The sequence below is a fragment of the Oratosquilla oratoria genome, chromosome 1, assembly GCF_046742065.1.
Source record: "Oratosquilla oratoria isolate Oo_2021 chromosome 1, ASM4674206v1, whole genome shotgun sequence".
Classification (NCBI taxonomy): Eukaryota; Metazoa; Arthropoda; class Malacostraca; order Stomatopoda; family Squillidae; genus Oratosquilla; species Oratosquilla oratoria.
In genome coordinates this window covers 135558873-135584916 of record NC_134777.1, presented here as the reverse complement: position 1 = coordinate 135584916, position 26044 = coordinate 135558873, and the positions used below count along the sequence as shown (strand labels likewise).

Genomic DNA, 26044 nt, shown 5'->3' with positions numbered 1-26044 from the left:
GAGGATGAGGAGGCTATCCAGCGATCATTCCGCTTATTGAAAGTCGCATCAACCGTGAAAATCTTCTCGTCGGAAAAAAACTTGATGACTGAGCCATTCGACTTCATCCAGTTCAACAGCTTTTGGCACCTGGTCAAGCGGATTTCTTTCATTTTTCGTGTCAAAAGATGTCTTTTTCCTTGTGAGAATGAGGTTAATCCCAATTTCTTTAATGCTCTGTGAATTGTCATTGTGCTGACACCTCTCTTCTTTGCCAATGTCGATAATGGATTTGCATTGACACTTCTCTTGAGACCAGCTAAAAAGCGAGGTGTTAGAATTCTGCCCCTTCTGGGCTTGTGAGCAGCTCGTTGGTCTTCGCCGGTCTCATCAAAACGTTTACAAACATCGTAAACAGTTTGTCTGGAGTATTTTAGCATCCTTATTATGGTGCTAGGAGTGTGACCCGCGCGACGAAGTTCGCATATGGCTGAACATTTGGCTTGTTCCATTGCTTAATGTTTATTGCACCGGTGCTAGTATACAACTGGCTAAATTATTAGACAAATGGAAGTATCTGGAAACAATCAGAATTGCCATATGTTACTTTTTAAGTGCTTAAAACCTCTTCAAAGTTTGTACGGATTTATCTGTTAGACCCTGTACACCCTTTGCTTCCTCATCCCACCACTCACTATGCTTCCTTCTATTTCCTCACATCCTCCTTGTTCCACACACCATCTTTGCACACATTATGACTCCCTCCTTGAATCATCCCCATTCCTCCTCCACTCCTAGTTCTACTTTATTCTTCACTCCCTCCCACTCCTCTTTCAGCTTCTTATACTCCTTTTCTTTTTCGTTTAAGCAGTTCACTCTAAGTCCTACCTTCAGCCCTTTTCCTCTTTCTCCATCTATCCTCCACTCTCAACTTACCTTCCACCAAAAAATGATCTGATATTCAACTTCTCTCTCTCCTGAGAACATGTACATCCTTAACTCTTTCTACCATACTCCTGGTTACCACTTTATAGTTCATCAATGCTCTACCTACCACCCTTCCATTCACCACCCTCTCCCATGTGTACTTATCCTTGACTTTCTTCTTAAACTCTGTATTTACTATCATCAACTCTTTTTCGAGACACATTTCCACCATGAACTCTCCACTACGATTTTTTCCTGGAACTCCATACTTCCAAATCACTCTGTCTATTGGTTCATTTCCTACCCTAGCATTAAGGTCTCCCAATACAACTACTGTATATTGAGATTTCACCCTAATCCCTCTATGCACTCATTTAAATCCATCCAAGGTACCTCACAAAAAATTAACAAGTAAAATTGAAAAAATAGGAGGAATTCAAGGTAAACTATTGAAATGGGTGAAGGACTTCTTAACTGGGAGAAAAATGAGAGTGGTACTTAGAGACAAAAGTTTGAAATGGGAAGATGTAAAAAGTGGCGTCCCACAAGGCTCTGTTTTGGCTCCTTTAATGTTTGCCATATATATAAATGATATGGACAAAGGAGTAAATTGTTACATCAATTTTTTTGCCGATAATGCCAAACTACTCAAAAGTGAAAGCAGATGAAGAATGCACATCGCTACAAGATGACCTGGATAAAGTATGGGAATGGAGCCAGAAATACGAGATGAACTTCAACATCTAGAAATGTAGCATAATAGAATTTGGAAGATCCAAAAACAGAGTTTTGGGAAAATATACAATTGGAAACAAAGAAGTAAAGAAAGTAAACTCAAGAGAGGAACCTAGGAGTAATCATCTCAAGTGACTTGACACCTGACAAACATATAAATAAACTATTTGGAGAGACTTATAACTTATCAAGATCAATGAAAGTGGCCTTCGACTACATGGATGAAGAGATGGTTAAGAAAATAATTACTACATTGATAAGACCGAAAGTAGAATATATGCTATATTAATGTGGGCACCAAGCACAAAGAAAAACACAAAGAAATTAGAAAGAATCCAAAGAGCGGCAACAAAGGCACCCACACTATAAAATTTGACATAGGAACAAAGATTGGAGAAATTACAGCTGTCAACATTGGAGCAGAGAAGGGAAAGAGGCGACCTGTTGACTATCTTCAGAATTATGAAAGGTGATGGAAGTTCTCAATAGAGATGACCTATTGAAATGGGACAAGAGAGAAACAAGAGGACATGATAAAAAGCTAAAGAAGGACAGTTACAGAAGAGACCTGAAAAAGAACAGTTTCCTGCACAGAGTGATCGATGTCTGGAACAAACTAAACAGTGAATGCCAGAACTATACACAAGTTCAAAAATAAATTGGATGTGGAGAGATATGAAAATGGGTCACAATGACCACAGCTCTCGTCCCATCAAATACAACTAGGTAAAAAAACTAGGTAGATATAAAACCTCCCTTTCCTCTATGCTCTTCTCACTATCAGGCCCATATGCACTTACAAAAACTCACATCTCCTTTCCCAGCTTCACCTTCATCCACATTAACCTTGAAGAAATCTCCTTCCACTCCACTACACACTTACAAGGTACCACACAAAAAGTTATTCAAAAAATTGGAAAACATAGGAGGGATACAAGGTAACCTACTAAACTGGATGGAGGACTTCCTGAATGGTAGAAAGATAAGAATAGTACTTAGAAAAATATTCAGGTTGGAAGGAGGTGATTAGTAAAGTTCCACAAGGATCTGTATTGGCTCCAATAATGTTCACTATTTATGCAAATAACATGGATGATGTGGAATGTTACACGAGCTTCTTTACAGACTATGCTAAATTGTTGAGGAAAGTAAAAACTGAAATGGATTGTGAATCACTAATGGGAGACCTGAACAAGGTTTGGAAATGGAGTCAGAAATGGGAAGTGGACTTCAACATTAAGAAGTGTAGCATAATGGAGTTTGGAAAAAGTAAAAATAGAATATCAGGACAATATAAAATTACAACTAAGGAGGTAAAGAAAGTGGTATCTGAAAAAGATCTAAGAGTAATTATCTCAAATGACTTGTCCTCTGATAAACAAATAAACAAAATTGTCAGAGAATCCTATAACTTGCTAAGATTGATAACAGTGGCATTTACCTATTTGGATGAAGAAATTATTAAAAAAAAATATTAGTCACACTAATAAAGCCTAAACTGGAATATGGGAATATGCGGCAACATTATAGTCACCCCGTACCAAAAAGAATATAAAGAAAATTGAAAGAATCCAGACAGCATCCACAAAAATGGCTCCAGCACTTTCAAACTTGTCATATGAAGAGAGACTGGCTAAATTGGTGTTACTGACTCTGAAGCAAAGAAGAGAGGCGACCTACTGACCATCTATAGAATCATGAAAGGCATGAAAATACTCGATAGAGAGGACTTGTTAAATTGGGACAAGAGAAACACATAAGGACATGGAAAGAAACTCAAAAAAGATAGTTATAGAAGAGATCTGAAGAAGAATAGTTTTCTACACAGAATGGTGGACACTTGGAACAAACTAGACAAAACAATAATGTGTTCAAAAACCATACATGAATTTAAGAGCAAACTAGACACTGCGAGATGCAAAGGCGGGACACCATGAGCATGGCTCCCCTTCCCGTAAGATATGTAAATAGGTAAATACACAATCAAATTGGTCCCCAGCCTGGCAAATAAACCACATGAGGAAAGAGTAAAAGAACTGGGTCTGCCAACTTTAAAATATCAAAGAGAAAGAGGTGATATTATCACAGTATTCGGGTCATCAAAAAGGATAGATTGCATTGACAGAAGAGATCTCCTGATTAAAGATGAGAGGGTTTTAAGAGGTCATGGGAGCAAATTAAGAAAGACCACATGTTTAAAGGATGTAAAGAAATACAGTTTTTCATATAGATGCATAAATACTTGGAATAGTTTAGGAAGTGATTGAGTCCAAGCTCAATGCATGAGTTCAAATCTAAATATGATAACTGGAAGTCAAGGATTTAGATTAACTAGGAAACATGTGAATTTGAGACTACATATGATATAAAATTAAAGAATTGGAGACAGGACCCATTGAGCATTTTTCCTTTCCTGTATACTACAATTCGGTAAATTAAGTAAACACACACATACACATAATCAGTCCATCTGTTGCCTCTGTGTTCTCTTCCAGAAGACTTATGACCTCCAGAAAACTGACAGTCTCCGATTGGGACCATTAACCACTTAGAGAAGAGATATTGTGTTGTTGTCTATGGACAGTCAGAGTGGGTCATAGTTGTTGTTGTTGTCGTTCCCTAGACTGTCTGTCCGAGCAGTCCCGTCTCCCCAAGGAAGGCCACAGCCGAAACTGGGTTTTCCCACAAATCCTTTATAGAGTGTATGTTGTGTTGTTCGCGTGCATGATTGTGTATAATGCAGTCTTCCATTATGTGTTGTATGGTATGGGGTGAAGTGTTACATCCTGGGCAGCTGTTCACAACACGGTCGTCCAGCCTCTTCTGGTAGCTTAGAAGTGCTGGGTGGTGACCGCATCGCAGTCTGGCCAAGTGGACTCTGTCCTTACGTGGGAGAGAGGATTCAGAAGGGTGGATATCAGGGGGTCTGGCATGCAGCAGTGTGTTGTCTTTCAGTGTGTTAATGGAGCGGTGAGTGATATGATTATGAATATGTTTCCGGAGGCTGGTATTCGGTGGTTGTGGAGGAAGAGAAGAGAGTATCTGTGTGAAATAAAGGTCTTTGGGTGTAGTTTTAATGTTTCTTGGTGTGTGTGGGTGTTCTGCTATGTAGTGTAGCGGGTGTGATGTGTTTGTGGTGGCTGCAGCAAGTGTTTGTGTGCCTCTCATGTCGAGGTGGTCTTTGACTTTGAGGACTTTTGTTTCATGGTGTAAATGGTCTGTAGGTGATGTATTTGTGCAGCCTGTAATTGTTTTTAGGGCTTTGTTTTGTATGATTTGAAGGGTGTTGTGGTGTGTCTCACTGAGATTAGGAGCCCATGCAGGACTCGCATAATTCATCACTGAGCGTATGCATTGTTTGTATATTGTTATATTAGTTTCTTTGTTTTGTCCAAATGTTGTTCCAGTGATTGACTTAAGTGCGTTAAGCCTAGGTGTGCATTTGTTTTTTATGGTTGTGAGGTGTTGTTTGAAAGACATGGATGTATCGTATGTTACACCAAGAATTTTCGGTGTGTTTGTGTGTGGTATTAGAGTGTTGTTGATGTAGAGATGAGGTATGTATTTGTGTTCTTTTGTCCAGTTGGTGAGAAGTGTGGGTCATAGTAGTATGAGGTGTTCTGTGTTTTCTGTGTGGTTACATCTATGGTCATTTGAATCTGTGGCTAGGCCTATTCTGTGTTGATATTCTCTTAATGCTGGATGAAATCCAGAACTCAGGCATGCTAGTCAGGTTCTTGTCAAGTGTTGGAGGGTTTTTTCTATGGGACTTATGTCTGGGGGTTGTTGTTGGAGTATTGAGTTTGTTCTTTCTTGAAGGGCTTGTTCAGTTATTTGGGGGTGTATACATCTCTGTGTGGATGTTTTCTGTGTTTTGGGTGGTATTTACCTAACTTTGTTCACTATAAACCCACTATCGGAGAAATAATATCAGAAGTATAGGGAAACTGTATATTTCGACTACTATCTGTAGTCCTCTTCAGCAGAAGAGGACTACAGATAGTAGTCGAAATATACAGATTCCCTATACTTCCGATATTATTTCTCTGATAGTGGGTTTATAGTGAACATTTACAAATGTGTTATAACATACCAATTTCCAATTACCTAACTTTAGTAAACAAGAAAGGAGCAGCATTCATTGGGTCCTGTCTCCTACTCTCAATTAGTGATCTGGGTATGTTTTTGTGTGGATGTTTTGTGTGATGCAGATGAAAGGTTATCATAGATGTTTGTGTAGTATGCTGCAGGTGCATTTTTTTCTGTTGAAGGTGCTTGTGAAATGTAGTGTTGAAAGGTGTGTGGTGTCTAGGGCTCTGGTGTAAAATTGTATTCTTGTCATTTTCATGTCGTGTCTCACTGGGGTGTTTTGGTGTATCCGTTATTACTCTCTTAGTGCTCCATTCTGTAAAGTTTGTAAATTGTTTGTGTTTTGTTGACTGCTAGGAACCATGCTGTGAAGGCATATCTAAATAATACTCAAATATTTTCAATCATTTGACAAACCTGCAACATGCACAACATTTCAGTCCTGACCAGAGTGAGCACAGACCACCCCAAAACCTGCGGTAAATAAACCATGGCCACCCATAGGATCCCAAAGCAAACCGCATGAAGTGATGTGCACTTCCAACTTTCATCCATTCTGGAGGGGGTGTTTGTTGGAAAGGCAGTCGTCCTTCTAATTGCAAAGCTCCTAATAAAAGAAAAAATATATAATAATAATAACAAGAACAATAATAATAATAATGATAATTATTATATCAGTAATAACAACAATCCTGAAGCTTTATCTAGGCAAATTAAATCATCAATCATGTTATCTGCCTACATCAATGAACTTTTTCAGTAAAAGCCCATACATCTTCATAATCTTTTTTTTTTTATCTAATTTGCACTACAATAAAGAAGTCTCTTATATGCCAAAATACTACTTGCATAATACTTTCATAATCAGACTTGTTAGACAAATTATTCTCATTAAGGCTGGCCTGTAATTTAACCTCTTGAATACAATGATGCCTATGTATGCATCATGAGCCATGGGGATGTCAGCGTTGGCTTCTTGATTATATTTATTTTTTACAGGGTGTTCGGGATAAACTTAACACTTTTTTGGAAAGGAAAGAAAAACGTCATATCTTGAGCAAAAATTTATGTATTCACAAAATTCAAAGTGCATCTCTTAGAGGATCTTTTGCCAAACACAGCTCACTCAAAGAGGCCACCCCTGAGCCTCCATCACAGCTTCCAGGCAGGACCTGAACCTGCAGCATGTGGCCTTCACAGTGTTTTTGTAAAGCGGTCGCAATACTTAATGTATAATTTTTTTCTGTTCTTCTCATTAATGTTGTTACACAATGGTACTGAAATTCCAAGATCTTGTTTAGTGATGTCTACTAAACATAAGCTACCCTCCTTTATTTACACCCAAATATCACCTCAGACAATGGCTCATATTTTCACACTGTTACATCTGGATCCTTCTGTTATCAAATTTTCTGGTGATGATCCCCATTATAAAGCCATTGATTTTCTTCACCATTGTGAAGATTGTATTGTCAATACTAATGTTTCTATGGGGTCGGAGAAAATTTCTTTCATAAGGTCACATCTTGTGCTTAATTCTCTGGCTTTTGAGATGTTGTCTGCTTTGTGTCTCAACCCCAAGTCTTTAGGGTATAATTACAACCTCTTTCAGTCTAATTTCCTTAAAAAAAATTCTGATACCCCTGTAGGGAATTCTTTTCAATGGCGTTTTAATCTGGCTGATGTTCTTACATCCAAATTGGGCACTCTTGACTATAGGCATGCTCAGGCCCAGGCCAGCAAAATTGTGGTTGAAGCCTTAGATTCTCCCATTCAGAGTGGGTTGAGCATGACACTATCTCTTTGGGTAGATTCTGTCTTATTTTTGACTTCCTTTTATACATCATTCTCTTAGTGCCTTTTGTAAGGAGAGTTGCCTCTTCTCTCAGCTATAAGACAGATGACACTCTACTGTCTTTTGCAACAAAGCTTTCATGTAAACTTAGAGAAGTGCCTTCTGGTTCCTTGTGTATTAGCAGGACTCAGCAACAAGCCAATTTTCCTAGTTCTCCTCCACCCCCACAGTCTTCAGTTCCTACTCGCAGCTCTCCTTCCTCTACATTTATCCCTCCTGTACTCACATGTACCTATTGTAACAAGTCAGGTCATTCAAGTTATTTTTGTTTTCGTCGTAAGCATCATGTACACAAGTCAAGACAGTCCCCTGTTCATAGGAATGTATTGAATGTTTCTTCTAATGTGATGCATGACCTCTCTAGAGTAGAGCCACAGGATACGCTTAGCTACTGTCATAGTCATTGTAAACACTCGACTCACCAGTGTTTCAAGATTTTGCAGCTTAGAGCTGAGACACCTTCTCAGCCTAGACAATCTCCGTCCCATTTTCACAAGCACTCATTTCACAATCCAAAGATTTGACCAGTACTGTGAGGTCACAGATCATCCCCTTGGTTGCTGGTGAGTCTTCTCAGTTACTCACCTTCCAATTTCTTACAGAAAATACACCTCTTTCAGTCACTGTAGATACTGGCGCAGAATGTAGTCTCAAATAGAAAAGCTCATTATTCTCTCCAGGATTTGTACAATCTCTCTTTATCTCCTTTTTGTAATAGTTTGCATTCTGTACAAGGTGCCCCCTTGCCTATTCTTGGGTCTCTTTGCATTCCCTTAAGATTTTCCTCACATGCTCAAGTTTTTCATGTCACTTTTGTTGTCTCTGGTCTTGCCCTTATGTGTAATTACCTCTTGGGCATCGATGCTCTTACAGCACATGGCATTGATATATCTCCTAGTCACTGTGTAGTGATTTATTGTAATTTTCTTATTCCTGCAACAGATGGGCCAGTTTCCATATGTGACTCCCCTCCTGTGCATGACCAGGTTGTTCAGTTGCCTTCATAGGACCTCCTTACTTTACCTCTTGTATTCTTTCTTGTGCTGCTGTTGTTGTAGGAGACCATTGTATTGGACCTTCAAGTGCAGTTCAAGTTCTGGTGCGCAATTCAGGTGCTCCATTTGGGTCTGACGTTTTATCTCGGTCTGACTCTGTTCATATTCACTACCTTATTTGGAAGGGACTCTCTCTACTATTCGCGAGGATCATGTTACCACAGCTATGGTAACCAATGTCACACGTGCTCCTATCATTCTCTCTCCTGGCAGTCGCTTGGGCTCCTTTGAAATAGCTGACGATGATATATTCCAGGATTCATCTCCTATCATTGCAGCTCTTGTGATATAGTCTCCACAAGTGAATGACATGGCTCACTTGGCCTCCAAATTTGCAACGTTTGTAGGTGAGATTGATTTTCCTAAAAAGATGCCTCGTCTCATTGAACTGTTAGTGACCCATCGTCAGGCTTTGGCTTTGCCTGGTGATCCATTAGGACTGACAGATCATGCAGGGCCCCGACAAGGGGAGGGGCAGGGGGGGCAACACTTTTTTTTTTTTTTTTTTTGGGGGGGGGGTGGCACTTTTGGTGAAAAGAAGGTAAAGCAAATCCCCCCAATGTACTTTTAATGCATGATTTATTTATCATGAGTTGTGTGTATGAATGATGTGTGTATAAACGTTTTGTGGATGAATGTTTCATGTGAACCATACTAGTGACCATCAGATTGGAAGGTGGTGATAATGGTGGTATGTGTGTGTGGGGGGGGGGGTGGCGTCAATTCACCCCGGGGTGGCACTTTTCGATTCGCCCCGAGGCAGCACTTTTCAATTTGTCCTGGGGCGTCACTTACCCATGTTGGGGCCCTGCAGATCATGTGGTTCATAGAATTGATCTTCAACCAGGTGCTTGTCCTGCTTACATTCCCTCTTACAGGTTGCCTCACTCTCGTTGGCTTGTTGCACAGTCCTTGGTTGACATGTTATGTGAAGGCATTGTACAAGAGTCTCACTTGGAGTGGAACTCACCCCTCCTCCTGGTGCCTAAGAGGGATGGATCTTTTTGTCCTGTTATTGATTATAGGTGAATTAACAAGGTCACTCTTCTTGACCATTACCATTTGCCTGTACTAAGTGACCTTCTTCAGTCCATTGCCACTGGTAATATGGTGTTCACCACCTTAGACTTGAAAGTGGCTTTTTGGCAGATACCCCTGGAGAAGTCTTGTAAGGTCACAGCCTTCTCTACTCCCAATGGACATAGACAACGGACTTTTTGTTTACCTGGATGATCTAACCCCTTCACTCCGGGCCAAAATCTCGCGGGCAGCATTAGCTGCCAGACGTGCGATGTTGCGTCATAATACTCGCATTATAAAAAATAAAGTTACCGCTGTATTGTTTGTTCTCTTTCACCCGTGAATTCTGATAACCATAGAAAATATGATGAAGCCAGTTTACAGAGTATGGGGGTCACGCAGGTACAATTACAATATATATAATCAAGACGCCGACATTGGCATCCTCGCGTACCCACTTGCTCCTCATGACGCCTACGTAGGCGTCATCGTATCGAAGGGGATCTTAGTTTCCAAGGATGTGGAGAGCCATTTCATTAAGTTGTCCATGGTCTTGCAACGGTTTGCTGATGCTGGATTGAAACTCAATTTGCCCAAGTGTTTTTTTCTTAAGTCTAGCATCCAATTCCTAGGTCATGTTGATGTTGTTGTTGTTGTTGTTCCCTAGACTGTCTGTCCGAGCAATCCCGTCTCCCCAAAGAATGCCACAGCCGAAACTGGGTTTTCCCACAAATCCTTTATAGAGTATATGTTGCGTTGTTTGCATGCATGATTGTGTATAATGCAGTCTTCCATTATGTGTTGTTTGGTATGGGGTGAAGTGTTACAACCTGGGCAGCTGTTCACAATGCGGTCATCCAGCCTCTTCTGGTAGCTTAGAAGTGCTGGGTGGTGGCTGCACCGCAGTCTGGCCAGGTGGACTCTGTCCTTTCATGGGAGAGAGGATTCAGAAGGGTGGATATCAGGGGGTCTGGCATGCAGCAGTGTGTTGTCTTTCAGTGTGTTAATGGAGCGGTGAGTGATATGATTATGAATATGTTTCCGGAGGCTGGTATTTGGTGGTTGTGGAGGAAGAGAAGAGAGTATCTGTGTGTGATACAGGTCTTTGGGTGTTGTTTTAATGTTTCTTGGTGTGTGTGTGTGTTCTGCTATGTAGTGTAGCGGGTGTGATGTGTTTGTGGTGGCTGCAGCAAATGTTTGTGTGCCTCTCATGTCGAGGTGGTCCTTGACTTTGAGAACTTTTGTTTCATGGTGTAAATGGTCTGTAGGTGTTGTATTTGTGCAGCCTGTAATTGTTTTTAGGGTTTTGTTTTGTATGATTTGAAGGGTGTTGTGGTGTGTCTCACTGAGACAAACATGGTATTCACACTACTGATGCGGTTAAGGACTTCCCTATCCCTAAGTCAGTTGAGAATGTACGTTCCTTCCTTGGTCTGGCAGGGTACTATCATGCATTTATTAGGAATTTTGCTTCAATTGCTACCCCACTAACACATCTCCTCAAGAAGGATACTTCTTCCAATGGCATGATGTTCATCAGGAAAGTTTTGATTCCTTGAAACTTGCACTTACTAAAGCCCCTGTGTTGGCATTCCCAGACTATAGCCTTCCCTTTACTATTTGTACAGATGCTTCTGGTACAGGTATTGGAGCTGTACTTATGCAGCAAGTAGACGGATGCAGACCCCATGTTCATGCACATGCTAGTTGCATTCTTAACAAGCCTGAGTCTTATTACTCTGTTACTCATTTGGAGGCCTTGACAGTGATGTGGGCTTTAAAGCATTTTTGTGATATCATTTTTGGATATCATATTACAGTCTACATGGACCACACTGCTGTCACTCAGCTTTTCCAGGGAAGAAACCTTTCCGGCCGCCTAGCCAGATGGTTTCTTATGATTGAGGAATTTAACCCAACCCTTAAGCACATTCCAAGGGATGCAAACAATGTTGCTGATGCACTTTCATGTAATATCCCTGTTCCTGGTGTTACAGTAATTGACAACTTCTCTCTGAAGGATCTGACCAAAGCTCAGCATGAGGAACCTGTTTGGGCTGCTGTTATTTATGCTTTGGAATCTGGTGATGATACCACCTTACCAGAATTACCTGTTCCCCTGTCCCAACTTTCCTTGCAGGATAAGGCTCTCATTCGTAATGTGGAAATGCTTGAGCAGGATGTGGCACAGCTAGTGATCCCCGAGTCTCTAGTTCCCGTTGTTTTGTCCCTTGCTCATGATGCCCCTCAGGCTGGTCACCCAGGTCATGACAAAACTCTGGCTATGGCACGTAAGAAGTATTATTGGCCAAAAATGCAACTAGATGTCACCTCTCATGTAGCCCAGTATAGCACTTGTGCCCAGAACAAAGGTTCTACACACACTCCTCCCATATTAGAGTACCATACTCCTTCTTGCCCTTTTCAGACTATGGCTATAGGCCTTTTACAACTGCCTCATAGAACTCAAAGTTCTGTGTATGTCCTCATGTGTATGGACCACTTCCTGCATCCAATGGTCTTGTCGAGAGGACAAATAGGAAGATTTTAGATGTACTCAGGCATGTTGCTGGTAGCCTTCGTGAATCTTGGGAGGATTGGCTTCCCCATGTCAGTGTCTATATTAACAGCAACATTAATGTCTTTACGGGCAAGATGCCTCATTATATTACACTGGGTAACAAATTTTTTTTTTTTTAAATCGTCCAGGGTTTTCCAGCGGAATTAGACTAATTGTGATGCTCTGAGTCCGAAAATGCCCTTGGTTTTTCTCAATCAGGTCAGGATTGTTCGCTACAGACATTTAAGAAAAAAACTATTTTTCGTCCAAAAACCCAATTTCTGCAGATCATAAAAATTTGGTTTTTCCATTTTCCTGGGGAAATAAAAGTCAACGTATCCAAATTCATTCATTTTTTATATACTCGATTACATTTGATAAGCTTAATACATGTACATGAGCATTACGTGACACAAAAGTTCGGAGTTCACGGCGTAAATCGCCGTTTCCTCGAATTCCGTGTGTGAGCAGCTGCTGGGTTGTCTCTCTTCAGCGACCAGCAGTAGTCCGCGAGCATGACTGCGTCCCACCTCCCCTGGTACCTCTCCTCCATTTGACGCATGTCCTGATGGAACCTTTCTCCCTGCTCGTCGCTGACCACACCAAGGTTTTCAGGAAACTTCTCCATGTGTGAGAACAGGAAATGCATCTTTATACTCATCAAACACCCGAGGTTTTGGAAGTTCTTTATCATGCTGTTGATGAGTGTGGCGTGGTTTGCTGCCTTCTTGTTCCCCAGGAAGTTGTTCACCACCTGCACAAACGACCTCCAGGCGGCGCACTCTAGCGTGTTCATGGAGTTTTCGAACTCTGTGTCCTTGATGAGCTGCCGTATCTGTGGGCCATCGAAAATGCCGGCCTTCAGCTTCTCAATGGTCACTCCAGGGAAGGCTCGCCACAGGTAGTTGAAGCACCTCCCATCCTTGTCCAGAGCGCGTGTGAACTGTTTCATTAACCCAAGCTTGATGTGAAGCGGTGGGAACAAAATCTTTTCCCGGTCAACAAGAGGTTCGTTTATGATGTTGCTCGCCCCAGGTACTAACTTCTCTCGCGCCGGCCACTCTTTCTTCACATAGTGCTGGGCTCTGTCTCGACTGTCCCACTTACATATAAAGCATGGGTACTTTGTGTACCCGGACTGCTGACCAAGTAGAAAGTTCACCATCTTAAGGTCGACGCAGATGAGCCATTGGTGCTGCTCATATTGGATTTTGTCGAGCACGTACTTGACTGCTTCATATTTCTCTTTGAGAGTTGTGGAGTGCGCAAGAGGAATTGAGGCGAACTTGTTCCCGTTGTGGATGAGCACACTCTTCAAAGAGCGCTTGCTACTGTCTATGAAGAGTTGCCAATCTCTCGGATCATATTGAGGAGCGCCGAGTTTAACAAGAAGACCGGCGACATCTCGGCAGTACACGAGGTCTTCCTCCTGGCAGAAGTAGCCCATGTAGTCCTGATGCCTTCTACGAAAGAACGTGATACGCGCGTCCTCGCCGAGTAGATTTTTCTCTTTGAGTCTGGAGGCCAACAGCTCGGCGGAAGTCTTCGACAAGCTGAGATCCCGAACCAGATCATTAAGCTCACATTGTGAAAAGGGCTGCGGACCATCTTGTGTTTCATACTCTTCTTCTGTATCTCCTCCCTCATATGCAGTGGTGGCCTCGTTGTCGCTGTCAGGAAGCTCTCTGCACGCTGGTACAGGAAGTTCTTCGCAGTGAGCAACTGGACGGCGGGCAGATGGAAGGTCGGGGTACTGGAGGCTGCTCCGATTCTTCTGGTTGATGCTAGTAGTATTGATGGCGCAGAAGAAACAATCCGATTCATGGTCAGACGGCTCCCTCCAAACCATCGGAATCCCAAACTTCAGTGAAGTTTTCGTGCCCTTCGTCCACCGCCGGAGGTATTCCACGCACGTCATGCACACTGTGTGCGGTGCCCAGGACTTATCTTGGTCACCCAGTTTGACTTGAAAGTAAGCCTGGTATGCGCGCTTCACAAAGCTTGTGATGCTCTTCCTGTGCATTGACAGCGTGTATTCTCCGCGAATGTAGCAGAAAATGTCAGGATTATTCCTGCATGACCATCGCGCCGAAGCCATATCAATACCCTGAAAAGAAAGAAATAAGTCAATTAGTCAATTTCAAACAGAAACACACCAGAAGCAACCATTTATATATGAATAATACGCTATATTCAAGAAAAATAGGATTGAACTCAAAACCCTTCAAATTATCATATGTATAGCTCGTCAGGTAGGCCTATGGCTGTATCTCAAAAAGTTGACCTGATTGAGCAAAACCAATGTGATATTCGGACTCAGAACACCAAAATTAGTCTAAATTAGTCTAAATCAGCTGAGAAACCCCTGACGATTTTTTGGCTGTTACCCAGTGTTATCTATGGAGTGGAAAAACGACTCCCTTATGATGTGCTTGATAGTCCTACTCGTCCCCTCTACAATATGGAAGACTATAGTCAACTCCAATGTCACACTTTGCATTCTATTTATAGTTCTGTAAGAGATCAACTTGATGTCTCCAAAGCCAAGATGTTGAAAAACCAGCATCTGCGGGCTAAGCCTGTTAACATCAGCATTGGTGATCATGTATATAAAAGCATGCCTGACCGCCAATCTAAGCTCAACTGTAGATTTGCAGGCCCCTTTTTGGTAACTGAACAGTTACATTGTAATAAATTCAGGGTCTTTGATCCTTCCCAGGGACTGAGCGAAGTGTTACACGTGGATAGGCTTAAGGTTACAAGAGTGCCTATCCCTGCATTTACCTAGCCTCCCCCAAGGCTCCATGTACAAACTATGCCTTGTGTATCTACCCCTCATAATTATAATCTCCAGTCAAGGGGTCTTTTGTCTGCTTAAACTATATTTGTTTATTGCTTATGATGTATCTATGGTGTCTTGTATTATGTTCGTGATGTTTACCATTTTTGTGTCCATTTCTTAGGTATGATGTGTAACTATTGTTTAGCTATTAAGTATCATGTCCTGGATGTCTGGGAATGGCTGTCTTTTTCTCATGTTTAACTGGCGCCAGTTCCTTTGTGTATTTCTTGTATTGTGTACAGTTCCTTTGTGTATTCATATGTATTGTCCTTATGTCATGTAATTATATGTGCTTATATATTAGGGTGTGCTATTCTGATTATTCTTTTCCACAATTTTGTGGTCGCTCTGTTGCATGTGTATTTACCTAGTTTACCTAGTTGTATTTTGCGGGAGATGAGCTATGCTTGTAGGGACTCGCAGTTGTATCTTTCCGCATCCAGTTCTTTCTTAAAGTCGTGTATAGTTTTAGCACTCACTGTTTTCTCTTTCAATTTATTCCATGTATCTATCACTCTATGTGGAAAGCTATTCTTTTTCAGATCTCTTCTGTAACTGACCTTCTTAAGTTTCTTCTTGTGCCCCCTTGTATTTCTTCTGTCCCATTTAAGTAGATCATCCCTGTCAAGGATTTCCATCCCTTTTATAAATCTATATATGGATATCAAATTGCCTCTTTCTCTTCATTGCTCCAGAGTTAATAAGTTAAGTTTGTACAATCTTTGTTCATATGTCAACATGCTGAGTATTGGTGCCATCTTTGTTAGTGCTCTTTGAATTCTTTCTAGTTTCTTTGTTTTTTGTTTTTTTGTACAGGGCGTCCATAGTGATGCTGCATACTCTAATTTTGGTCTTATCAGTGTAACTAGGATTTTCTTCACTATTTCCTCGTCCATGTAGTCAAAGGCCACTTTCATTGATCTTATTAAGTTGTAGGTTTCTCCAACTATTTTGTTTACATGTTTGTCTGGAATTTATTAGGTACATTTTGCTTTTGTCTTGCTTGGTAATTTTTTTCTTGCTTGTTCGGTGCGGTCACCGAGTGGTGGTGGCTGAGCAATGTAATGGTGTACTTGAAACATTGTATATTTATTATTGTATACTGTACATATGTTGTAGGAACAAAGTGTTCTGCTTGCTCACTTCCTCAAGAGTTTTCCTGCTCTAAGTTGTTGGTATCCCCAAGTGCTCAGTTTCTATCAAGCCTTCCAAGCGTATGCACATTTTTATCTGTTGTCCTAATTAATATATTCAATTTGATCTTACTGCATTAGCCACCCTTGTACAAGCTTCTCTACCCATGACTGTAGTTCCTTCCATGTACACCATAAATAGGTAAATATGAGGTAAATACTAAAATGAAACTGAATTACTATGAGTACAATAGTAAAGATGCAACTATAAAATGACAATGGCACACCTACAATGGCAGTGGACAACTTACTGACTGAGATGCTACTGTTGATGTTCTGTCGCTGCACCTGTGCTTCCTGTTCCTCTTGTTTTCGTTTAAGTCGTAACAATACAAGTGCTGCTGCAATGTCAGAAGCCACTAAATTGTTGTCTTCAAAGATAGATGCCAATACATCTGTGGATGGGAAGAAAGATGGTATTCTAAAACATGGGCATGGTAAAAAGCCCTCATGAAAAAGCATTCATACAGTGGATTTATGATTAGGTAATCAATGACAGGTACCTGCATGTGGTGGTCCTCTAAGATGGATAGCAAAGTTGCCTATTTTCAAAACCCATCAATCACCTCACCTCCATCAGGAGATAAAGCCCTGAGGGGCTACCACTCAGTCTCTGGACTGGAACTAAGATCTCTGTCTATCAACTTCAACTGCATTTCTTACACTTTCACACAAGGAAAGCTGATAACTGTTCCCCTTCCCCTTCTACCACTTTCAGTTGGTGAGGCATACACAGTCTCACACTACTACAACACAAATAACAGTCCAAAGTTTCTTCCCAGAGGTTTCAGTGGGATGACTCAAGAACTATTGCCAGCCACTGTGGGCAATAGCGAAATTCAAGGCAACAATTAATCAATCTGTATTTACCTAGTTGTATTTTACGGGAAGAGAGCTATGCTCATAGTGACCTGCTTTTGTATCTTTCAGTATCCAATTTGATCTTAAATTCTTGTATAGTTTTTGCACTCACTGTTTCTTCATTCAGTTTGTTCCAGATATCTATCACTCTGTGTGGGAAGCTATTCTTTTTCAGATCTCTTCTGTAACTATCCTTTTTAAGTTTCTTTTTGTGTACACTGGTTTTTCTTCTATTCCACTTTAATAAGACATCTATATCAAGGATTTCCATCCCTTTCATAATTCTGTAGATGGTTAGCAGGTCTCCTCTTTCTCTTCTTTGTTCCAGGGTTGGTAGTTCAAATTTGTCTAATCTTTGTTCGTATGTCAATTTGGAGAGTGCTGGTGCCATCTTTGTTATTGTTTTTTGAATTCTTTCTAATTTATGTTCTTCTTGGTACTTGGTGTCCATAGTGTTGCAGGGTACTCCAATTTTGGTTTTATCAATGTAACTAATATTTTCTTTACCATTTCTTCATCCATGTAGTCAAAAGCCAATTTCATTGATCTTAATATATTAAAAGTTTCTCTGACTAGTTTGTTGATATGTTTGTCTGGTGCCATGTCATTGGTGATAGTTACTCCTTGGTCCCTTTCCGTGTTGACTTTTTTAGTTTCCTTTGTACCTAGTTTGTATTGTCCCAATATTTTGTTTTTGCTTTTTCCAAATTCCATTATACTACATTTCTTGATATTTAAATTCACTTCATTCTTCTGACTCCATTTCCAGATTTTGTCCAGGTCTTCTTGTAATGATTTGCAATCTTCCTCTGTACTTACTTTAGTAGTTTTGCATCATCTGCAAAGAAATTCATATAACAATCCACACCTTCATCCATGTCATTTATATATATGGCAAACATTATCAGAGCCAATACAGAGCCTTGTGGGACTCCATTTATCATTTCTTCCCAATTTGAGTTCTTGTCTCTGAGTACCACCCTCATTTTTTTCTCATTCAAGAGATATTTCATCCATTCCAATAACTTTCCTTGTATTCCACCTATTGTTTCAATATTTTTTAGTAGTTTTTTCTGTGGTAATTTGTCAAATGCCTTTAGTAAATCTAAAAAGGCACAATCTGCCCATCCATCCCTTTCTTGAATTATTTCTATTTATCGTGAATAAAAGCATATTAAGTTTGTGGCACATGATCTTCCACATCTAAATCCAAATTGTTTTGGATTTAGTATTTTGTTTTCCTCCAAGTGTTTAATCCATTTACTTTTGATAACTTTTTCGCATATTTTTGCTATAGTACTTGTAAGGGAGACTGGTCTATAGTTGGTTGGATTTTCTTTGTCTCCTTTGTACATTGGTACAATATTTGTATTTTTCCACTCTTGTGGTACTTTTCCTTCTTTGAGTGAGAAATCGATCATCTTGTGTATTTTGTCTGTTAGTTCATCTATACATTCTTTCAATATCCAATTTGTAATTCCATCCAGCCTGTGCGACTTTCTGACATCAAGGTTTTTCTATTTGTTCCCTTATTTCTTTCCGTGTCACCCTTATTTCCTTCATTGTGGGGATCTTTCTCTCTGTCCTTCTTCCTAATTTTGTGACTTTCAATTGTGAATACAGATTTAAAATGCTTGATCATAATTTCATCCATTTCTACATTGTCTATATATTCTTTATTTCCTTTGCACAGTTTCATTATTTCGTGTTCGTCTTTTGTCATTTACTTATCTATAGAATAGTTTAGGTTGGTCCTTGCATTTTTCTATTATGTCTTTTTCATAGTTTCTTTTTTCTTCCCTCCATATTTTTACATATTTGTTTCTTAGTTTGATGTATGTTTGCCATTTGGTAATTTTTTTGTTTTGTTTTTTCCATCTTTTCCAGGCTTTGTCTCTTCTATCTTTAGCTTCACTACACTTTTTGTTATACCAACACTTTATGTATACCCTTTTTTGTTTCTTATTTGGTACGTATTTATCTCTTCCCTCCTTGTATTTTTCTTTTAATATGTTCCATTTTCTTCCATCTTTGTTCCATTTAAAAAAAATTCCCAATTTGCATTTTGAATTTTTTTTCTTTTCGAAGTCAGTTTTGTTGTTCATTAGTCTTACTTTTCTATGTTTCTCATTTCTTTTCACATCATTTTGTTCTTTTAGTTTGAACTCTATTAATATGTGGTCACTCTTCCGAACTTGTGTCTTGTATTTCATTTTGTGCACTATTTCAGGAAAAACCAAAGGTGGTAAAATAAAAAAATTTCAGGGTTTCAAAGAAACCCTGGTGAAATAGGTAAAAGCTTGGATGTAGATAGAGAAATTAGATATAGTAATGCATTAGGAAAATGTGAAGTAAATGACTTAATGGAAGAAATCATAGATTTGAAATTGGATTACCGAGCTGTACTTGGGGAAGTGATTATTTTGCATAAGAGTAATGAGCAAATGATTAAAGAATTAAGTGACCTAAAGAGTGAATTTGAAATCCTTAAAAGAGAAAACAATAGAATGAAAAATGAGGACAAAAATAAAAATGAAGAACTGAAAAAGGAGGTCGAGCAATTACAAGTAGTGACCAGAAAGGTGGAAGAGTCAATCAAAGAAATAGATCTCATTGAAATAAAAAATCAATGGAAACAAGAACAGGAAAATCAAGAAATATCTTTTAGAGAAATATCACAAAAGCAGATGGAGGAAAATACAAAAGAAACAGTTAAGAAAATAATCAAAGAAAAGGAAATTTGGGTGAGAGATACAGTTGACAAAGGTAAATGTACTGTGGTCCATGGTATCCAGGAAAAACATGATATGTATAGATACCAGAGAGAAAAGGAGAAGGAAATAGCTAAGGAAATTCTGAAAGAAATACAGGATGAAGGGCAAAATTTTGATAAATTGACGAAATCCACAGGATAAGCAAATATTCAAAAGAAAAACAACATAGACCCCTGAAAATAAAACTAAGAACTCGAATGATAGCCGAGGAGGTATTATTGAAAGCAGTTAAATTGGCAAACAGCGAGAAATTCAAACATATATGGATACAAAAAGAAATGAGTGATGAGGAAAAAGAGAAAGACAAAGCTCTCAGAATTGAAGCCAATGACAGAAATGAGAAAAAAACAGGCAGAAAAAAAAAAAAAAAAAATTGGAGAGTGCTGGACTTCAGACTGAAAAAATGGTACATCAAAAAAATGGAAACTTAAACCAAAAACAAAAAGAAAATATGAAACTAAAAGTGGCATACACAAATATCAATGGCATGATTTCTGGAATCAATGATTGATTGATTATCTGGCTTCGTAACTGCCAAGGTCATAGACGCTGATCTGGAATCAATGAACTAAATGACTATCTAGAAACAGAAAAACCTGACATCATGGGAATAGTAGAGACAATATTGAAAGGACTTCTATCAACAAGCATAGTGGGACATGGTCTATACAACCACTGGGTGAAAAATAAAACAGACAAGCAGGGAGGAGTCATGATATTGACCAAAAAGGGTCTAAATGTGACAAAGATTATTGAAGCCAAGGCAATGTAGAATTAATTATGATCAAAACTGTAAACAAAAGGATGAAAAGCAGAAAATTTGTAGCAGTGAATGTACCACCAAAAACACATGTGTGGTCGGACAGCGAATATTCTAAATTACTGGAAAACACAATGAATGTGCTAAACGAGATACTGAAAGAGGGTGGAAACATAGTAATCATGGGCAATTTCAATGCAAAAGATATAATCTGGGAAGAAATGATAGTAAAAGGGGGAGATGACCTTTGGAGCAACATTCTACTGGATATGACCATTGAATACACCCTAACACAATGGGTTAAGGAAAATACTAGATATAGAAACAATGAGGAACCGTCGAAACTAAACTTAATATTAACTTCTGAACCAGATATTGAGAACAAAATGTAGTATAAAATACCAACTGGAAAGAGTGACCATATACTAATAGAGTTTGAATTAAAAGAACAGAACAATGTAGGTAGGAATGATAAACATAGAGAAGGAAGATTAATGTACAGCAAAACAGATTTGAGGTAAAGGTGGGACTTCGTCAGGGATGTGTTATGTCGCCCTGGCTGTTCAATCTTTACATGGATGGGGTGGTGCAAGAGGTGAATGCAAGGGTAGTGGGTCAAGGGTTGGAGATGATTAAAGAAAATGGAGAAAAGTGGGAGGTGAGCCCATTGTTGTTTGCTGATGACACTGTGCTTGTAGCAGGATCAGAGGAGGGATTGAGGAAGTTAGTGACAGTTTGAGGTGTGTGAAAGAAGGAAGCTGAAGATGTGGGCAAAAGTAAGGTGATGAGATGTACAAGGGGAGAGAGTGACAGCAGGCTGGAAGTGAGCATTAACCCCTTCCATACGGTGCCGCATACGTAGGCGGCATGAGGAGCAAGTGGATACGCGAGGCTGCCATATCGGCATCTTGATTATATTTATTGTAGTTGCCCCTGCGTAATGACATACTCTCTAAACTGTCTTCATCACATTTTCTATGGTTATCAAAATTCACAGGTGAAAGAGAGAACGATCGATATAAGCAGTGACTATATTTTATGATGCGAGTATTATTACGACACATCGTACGTCTGGCAGCTAATGCTGCCCGCGAGATTTTGGCCCGTACTGAAGAGGTTAAGGGTGAAAGACTGGAGGAAGTGGATAGTTTTAGATACTTGGGTGCGAATGTGGCAGGAAAGGGAGGAGTGGGGGTGGAGGTAGAATGTAGATTGAGAGAAGCGAGTAAATGCCTTGGTGGATTGAAAAGTGCAATGAGAAATCGACATCTGGGAATGGATGCTAAGAGGAGGTTATATGAAGGAGTGATTGTGCCAACAGCATTGTACAGCGCAGAAACATGGAACATGAGAGAAGAAGAGAGAAAGAGTTTGAATGTGTTTGAGGTTGAAATGTCTGAGAAGTATGATAGGGGTTACTAGGCTAGATAGAGTGAGAAATAAGGAGGTGAGGAGGAGAACAGGGGTGGAAAGGGAGCTGGGAGATAGGGTTGATGAAAGAGTATTAGGATGGTTTGGACACATGGAAAGAATGAGTGAAGAAAGATTAGTAAAAGAAGTGTGGAAGGTAGAGGTGGAAAGAAAGAATATGAGGGGGCGTCCTAGGATGAGATGGATGGATGGGGTGAAAGGGGCATTACAAAAGAGAGGAATGTCTGTGGAGGAAGGCTAGGAGAGGACAGAAGATAGGGGTGAATGGACAACAGAGCTTGTGTATAGATGATGCTGTGATGCGTGAGGGGGAGTGGGTGGGGGATGGGGGGTGAGGAAGTATGAGAAAAAATTTGACACAGCCCGAAGGGATTTCTCCCCGTCTTCTCCTTTTCTGCATGAGGGGATGGAGAGGGGGTCGCCGAATTTATGAAGCGGCCTTGCTGTGGATGTGCTGTGTCTTGCGACACTGCTTCTGACCCAGGGCAGTGGACAGGATGCAGGGATGACCCGTCATCCAGGAGGAGGGAGGAGGGGAGTGGAATATATAGGAAATGGAATTAGTGGGAGTGGTTTCTATACTTTTTTTCTTTTTGGCTACCCCCCATGTAGGGGGAAAAAGCCTTTGGTATATGTAAGAAAAAATTTCCAAAACGCAAAGGTGTAGTGAGGCTAGAGACAGGAGAGACAAAGCCTGGAAAAAATGGTAAAAAGACAAAAAACACCCAAATGGCACAAGTGTAAAACTTAGGAATGAATATGTGAACATCCACAGGAAAGAAAAAAGAAATTTTGAAAAAGATGTTAGAGACAAATGTAAGGATCAACCTAAACTCTTTTACAGATATATAAATGAAAAACTAAAGGATAAACTCGAAATAGTGAAATTGCATGGAGATAAAGAATATATAGATGACACAGAGATGGCAGAAGTTATGATCAGACATTTCAGGTTTGTTTTTACAATTGAGAGCTTACAATTTTGGGAAGATGGACAACAAGAAAGATCACCCATAATGAAAGAAATAAAGGTAACACAAAAAGAAACAAGAGACCAAATAAAAAACCTAGAGGTCAGGAAATCGCATGGACCAGATGGAATTGCAAATTGGATACTGAAAGAGTGTATGGACTGACAGATAAACTATATAAGATAATAGACTTCTCACTCAAAGAAGGAAAGGTACCACAAGATTGGAAAGATGCAAACTTAGTACCAATATATAAAGGAGGAAATAGGGAAGATCCTACAAACTTCAGACTGGTATCCCTTACAAGAACAGTAGCAAAAATATACAAGATGTGAAAAGTGGCATCCCACAAGGCTCTGTACTGGCTCCTTTAATGTTTGCCATATATATAAATGATATGGAGGGAGTAAATTGTTACATGAACTTCTTTGCTGATGATGCCAAATTACTAAAGAAAGTAAGAACAGAAGATTGCAGATCGCTGCAAGAAGACCTAAACAAAATATGGTAATGGAGTCCGAGATGTGAGATGAACTTCAACATTAAAAAATGTTGCATACTGGAATTTGAAAAAGCAAAAACCAAGTATCAAGTCAATACAAAATTGGAAACAAAGAAGTCAAAAAAGTCAATTCAGAAAGGGACCTGGGAGTAATTATCTCAAGTGACTACACCTGATAAACATGTCAATAAATTATTTGGAGAGACTTATAACTTATTAAGATCAATGAAAGTGGCCTACAACTACATAGATGAGGAGATGGTAAAAAAAAAAATAGTTGTTACACTGATAAGACCTAAACTAGAATATGCTGCAACACTGGGCACCTAGCACAAAGAAGAAAATAAGAAAATTAGAAAGAATCCAAAGAGCAGTGACAAAAATGGCACCCACACTGTCAATTTTGATATACGACCAAAGATTGGAGAAATTACATCTGTCAACACTGGAACAGAGATGAGAAAGAGCTGATTTGTTGACCATTTACAGAATTATGAAAGGGTTGGAAATTCTTGATAGAGATGACTTATTATAGTGGGACAAAAGAGAAACAAGAGGACGCGATAAGAAACTAAAGAAAGACAGCTACAGAAGAGACCTGGAGAAAAAAAAAAAAAAAAAAAAAAAAAAAGCTTTCCGCATAGAGTGATTGATGTCAGGAACAAACTAAACAGAGAAACAGTGAATGCCAGAACTATACACAATTTTAAGAATAAACTGGATGTGGAGAGATACGAAAACAGGTCACTACGAGCATAGCTCTCGTTCCATAAAATACAACTAATTAAATAGATGTAAATATTAAGTCTAGTCTTGACGGTTCTTCATTGTTTCTATATCTGGTGTTTTCCTTCACCCATTGAGTCAATGTGTATTCAATGGTCATATCCCAGTAAAATATTTCCCCAAAGTTCCTTTCCACCTTTTACTGTCATTTCTTCCCAACATATTTCCTTTGAGTTAAAGTCATCCATGATTACTATGTTTCCTCCTTCTTTCATTAATTCAATTAATGTATTTGTTGTGTCTTCCAGTAGCTTGGCATGATCACTGTCAGTCCAAGCCTGTGTTTTTGGGGGCACATATACTACTATAAATTTTCTACTTTTCATGTTTCCGTTTTCAACTTTAATCATAATCGATTCTACATTATTTTTTCCTTCTGTTATCTTTGTCATATTAAAAAAAAAATTTTAGTCAAAAAGACGATTCCTCCACCCTGTCTTTCTGTTCTATTTTTTGTCCACTGGTTATATAGACCTTTTCCTATAGTAATTGATGGTAATGGACCTTTTAATTTTGTCTCTACAATTCCCATTATTATCAGGTTTCTCTGTTAACAGAGTCATTTTATTTGTTTAGTCCAGAAATCATTCATTATATGTTATTTGTAACTTCTTCCTTTCTTCTCTTTTTTGGTTTATGTTTCCTTTTTTTATGTATCATTTTCTCAGCCTCAGGTCCAGTACTCTCATTTTGGGGTGTTGTTTAACCAAGTCCTCTTTGGTATCACTCCAAGTGGTGATTCTACTCTATTCATGTCTAGTCCTCTTTTCATTGGTTCATTATTTTCTCCTCTTCCTTCCTCCATTCTATACATTAATACATTTTATCAACCTGGATATTTATCACCATAAATGGAAACATAGGTGTTTCCTTGATCCCAGGGAAAAAAAAAAAAAAAAAAAAAAAAAAATGTTGGCTTGGAGCTGTGAAGCATCAAGCATATGTAAAATGGAGAATGGATATGCTTTTACACATTCTGGTTATTTTGGGTACTATAGGCCTTGGACAAGGAAGTACCATGAGTGAAGGACATGAGAGATCAATCAATGAATTCATTTCCTTCTTTCAAGAGGCCTGCATCCCCCAAGAAACTGGCCCTGATCACCAGCTCAATCCATAAATAACTCAGTAAAGAAACTTTGTGGAGTTGCCTGGGATGAATGAGTGCAGAACAGAGTAGGACAATATGTTCTGTGTTTTTCTGTGTGGTGACTGCCTTTTAGACATTTGGTGTCTCCAGACATCCTATCAAAAATTGTAGAAACTAATGTGCAAAGCAATGACAAGAAATATCTGAAAAACCTCGTGGCAGGCAAGGAGTGCAGTGTCGCCAAATAACCACCTGTAGGGGACCAAATGAATATAAATGGGGCCTCGAGGAAGCGATAATATCATCACCAATATTTAACTTGTTCAAAGCAACCTACCCCACACCGGACCCAAAGCACAACATCAAAGCTTTCTCCAATGCAGACAACCTAGTAGCCCAGCACAGCAATTACAAAACTACAGCCAAAAATATACAAATTGACATCAACAACTCAGAATTTTAATGAAGTTAACCCCTTCCATACGGTGCCGCATACGTAGGCGGCATGAGGAGCAAGTGGATATACGAGGCTGCCATATCGGCGTCTTGATTATATTTATTGTAGTTGCCCCTGCGTAATGACATACTCTCTAAACTGTCTTCATCACATTTTC

At 39.5% G+C, this 26044-nt stretch overlaps 1 protein-coding gene across 12 annotated transcripts in view; it reads right to left on the bottom strand.

Annotated features, from left to right (window-relative positions):
• LOC143027327 (diacylglycerol lipase-beta-like) overlaps positions 1-26044 on the bottom strand; it is a 418191-nt gene that overhangs the window by 250500 nt on the left and 141647 nt on the right. For 11 of the 12 annotated variants that reach the window (XM_076188602.1, XM_076188608.1, XM_076188615.1 and 8 more), the window contains exons 7-8: positions 16507-16650; positions 6148-6337 (exon numbers count right to left, since the gene is read on the bottom strand). In XM_076188602.1, the coding sequence (XP_076044717.1) occupies positions 6148-6337; positions 16507-16650 (334 nt within the window). Of the gene's footprint in view, positions 1-6147; positions 6338-12541; positions 14328-16506; positions 16651-26044 lie in introns of those variants that run through there. The other variant, XM_076188658.1, reaches the window with a different exon arrangement.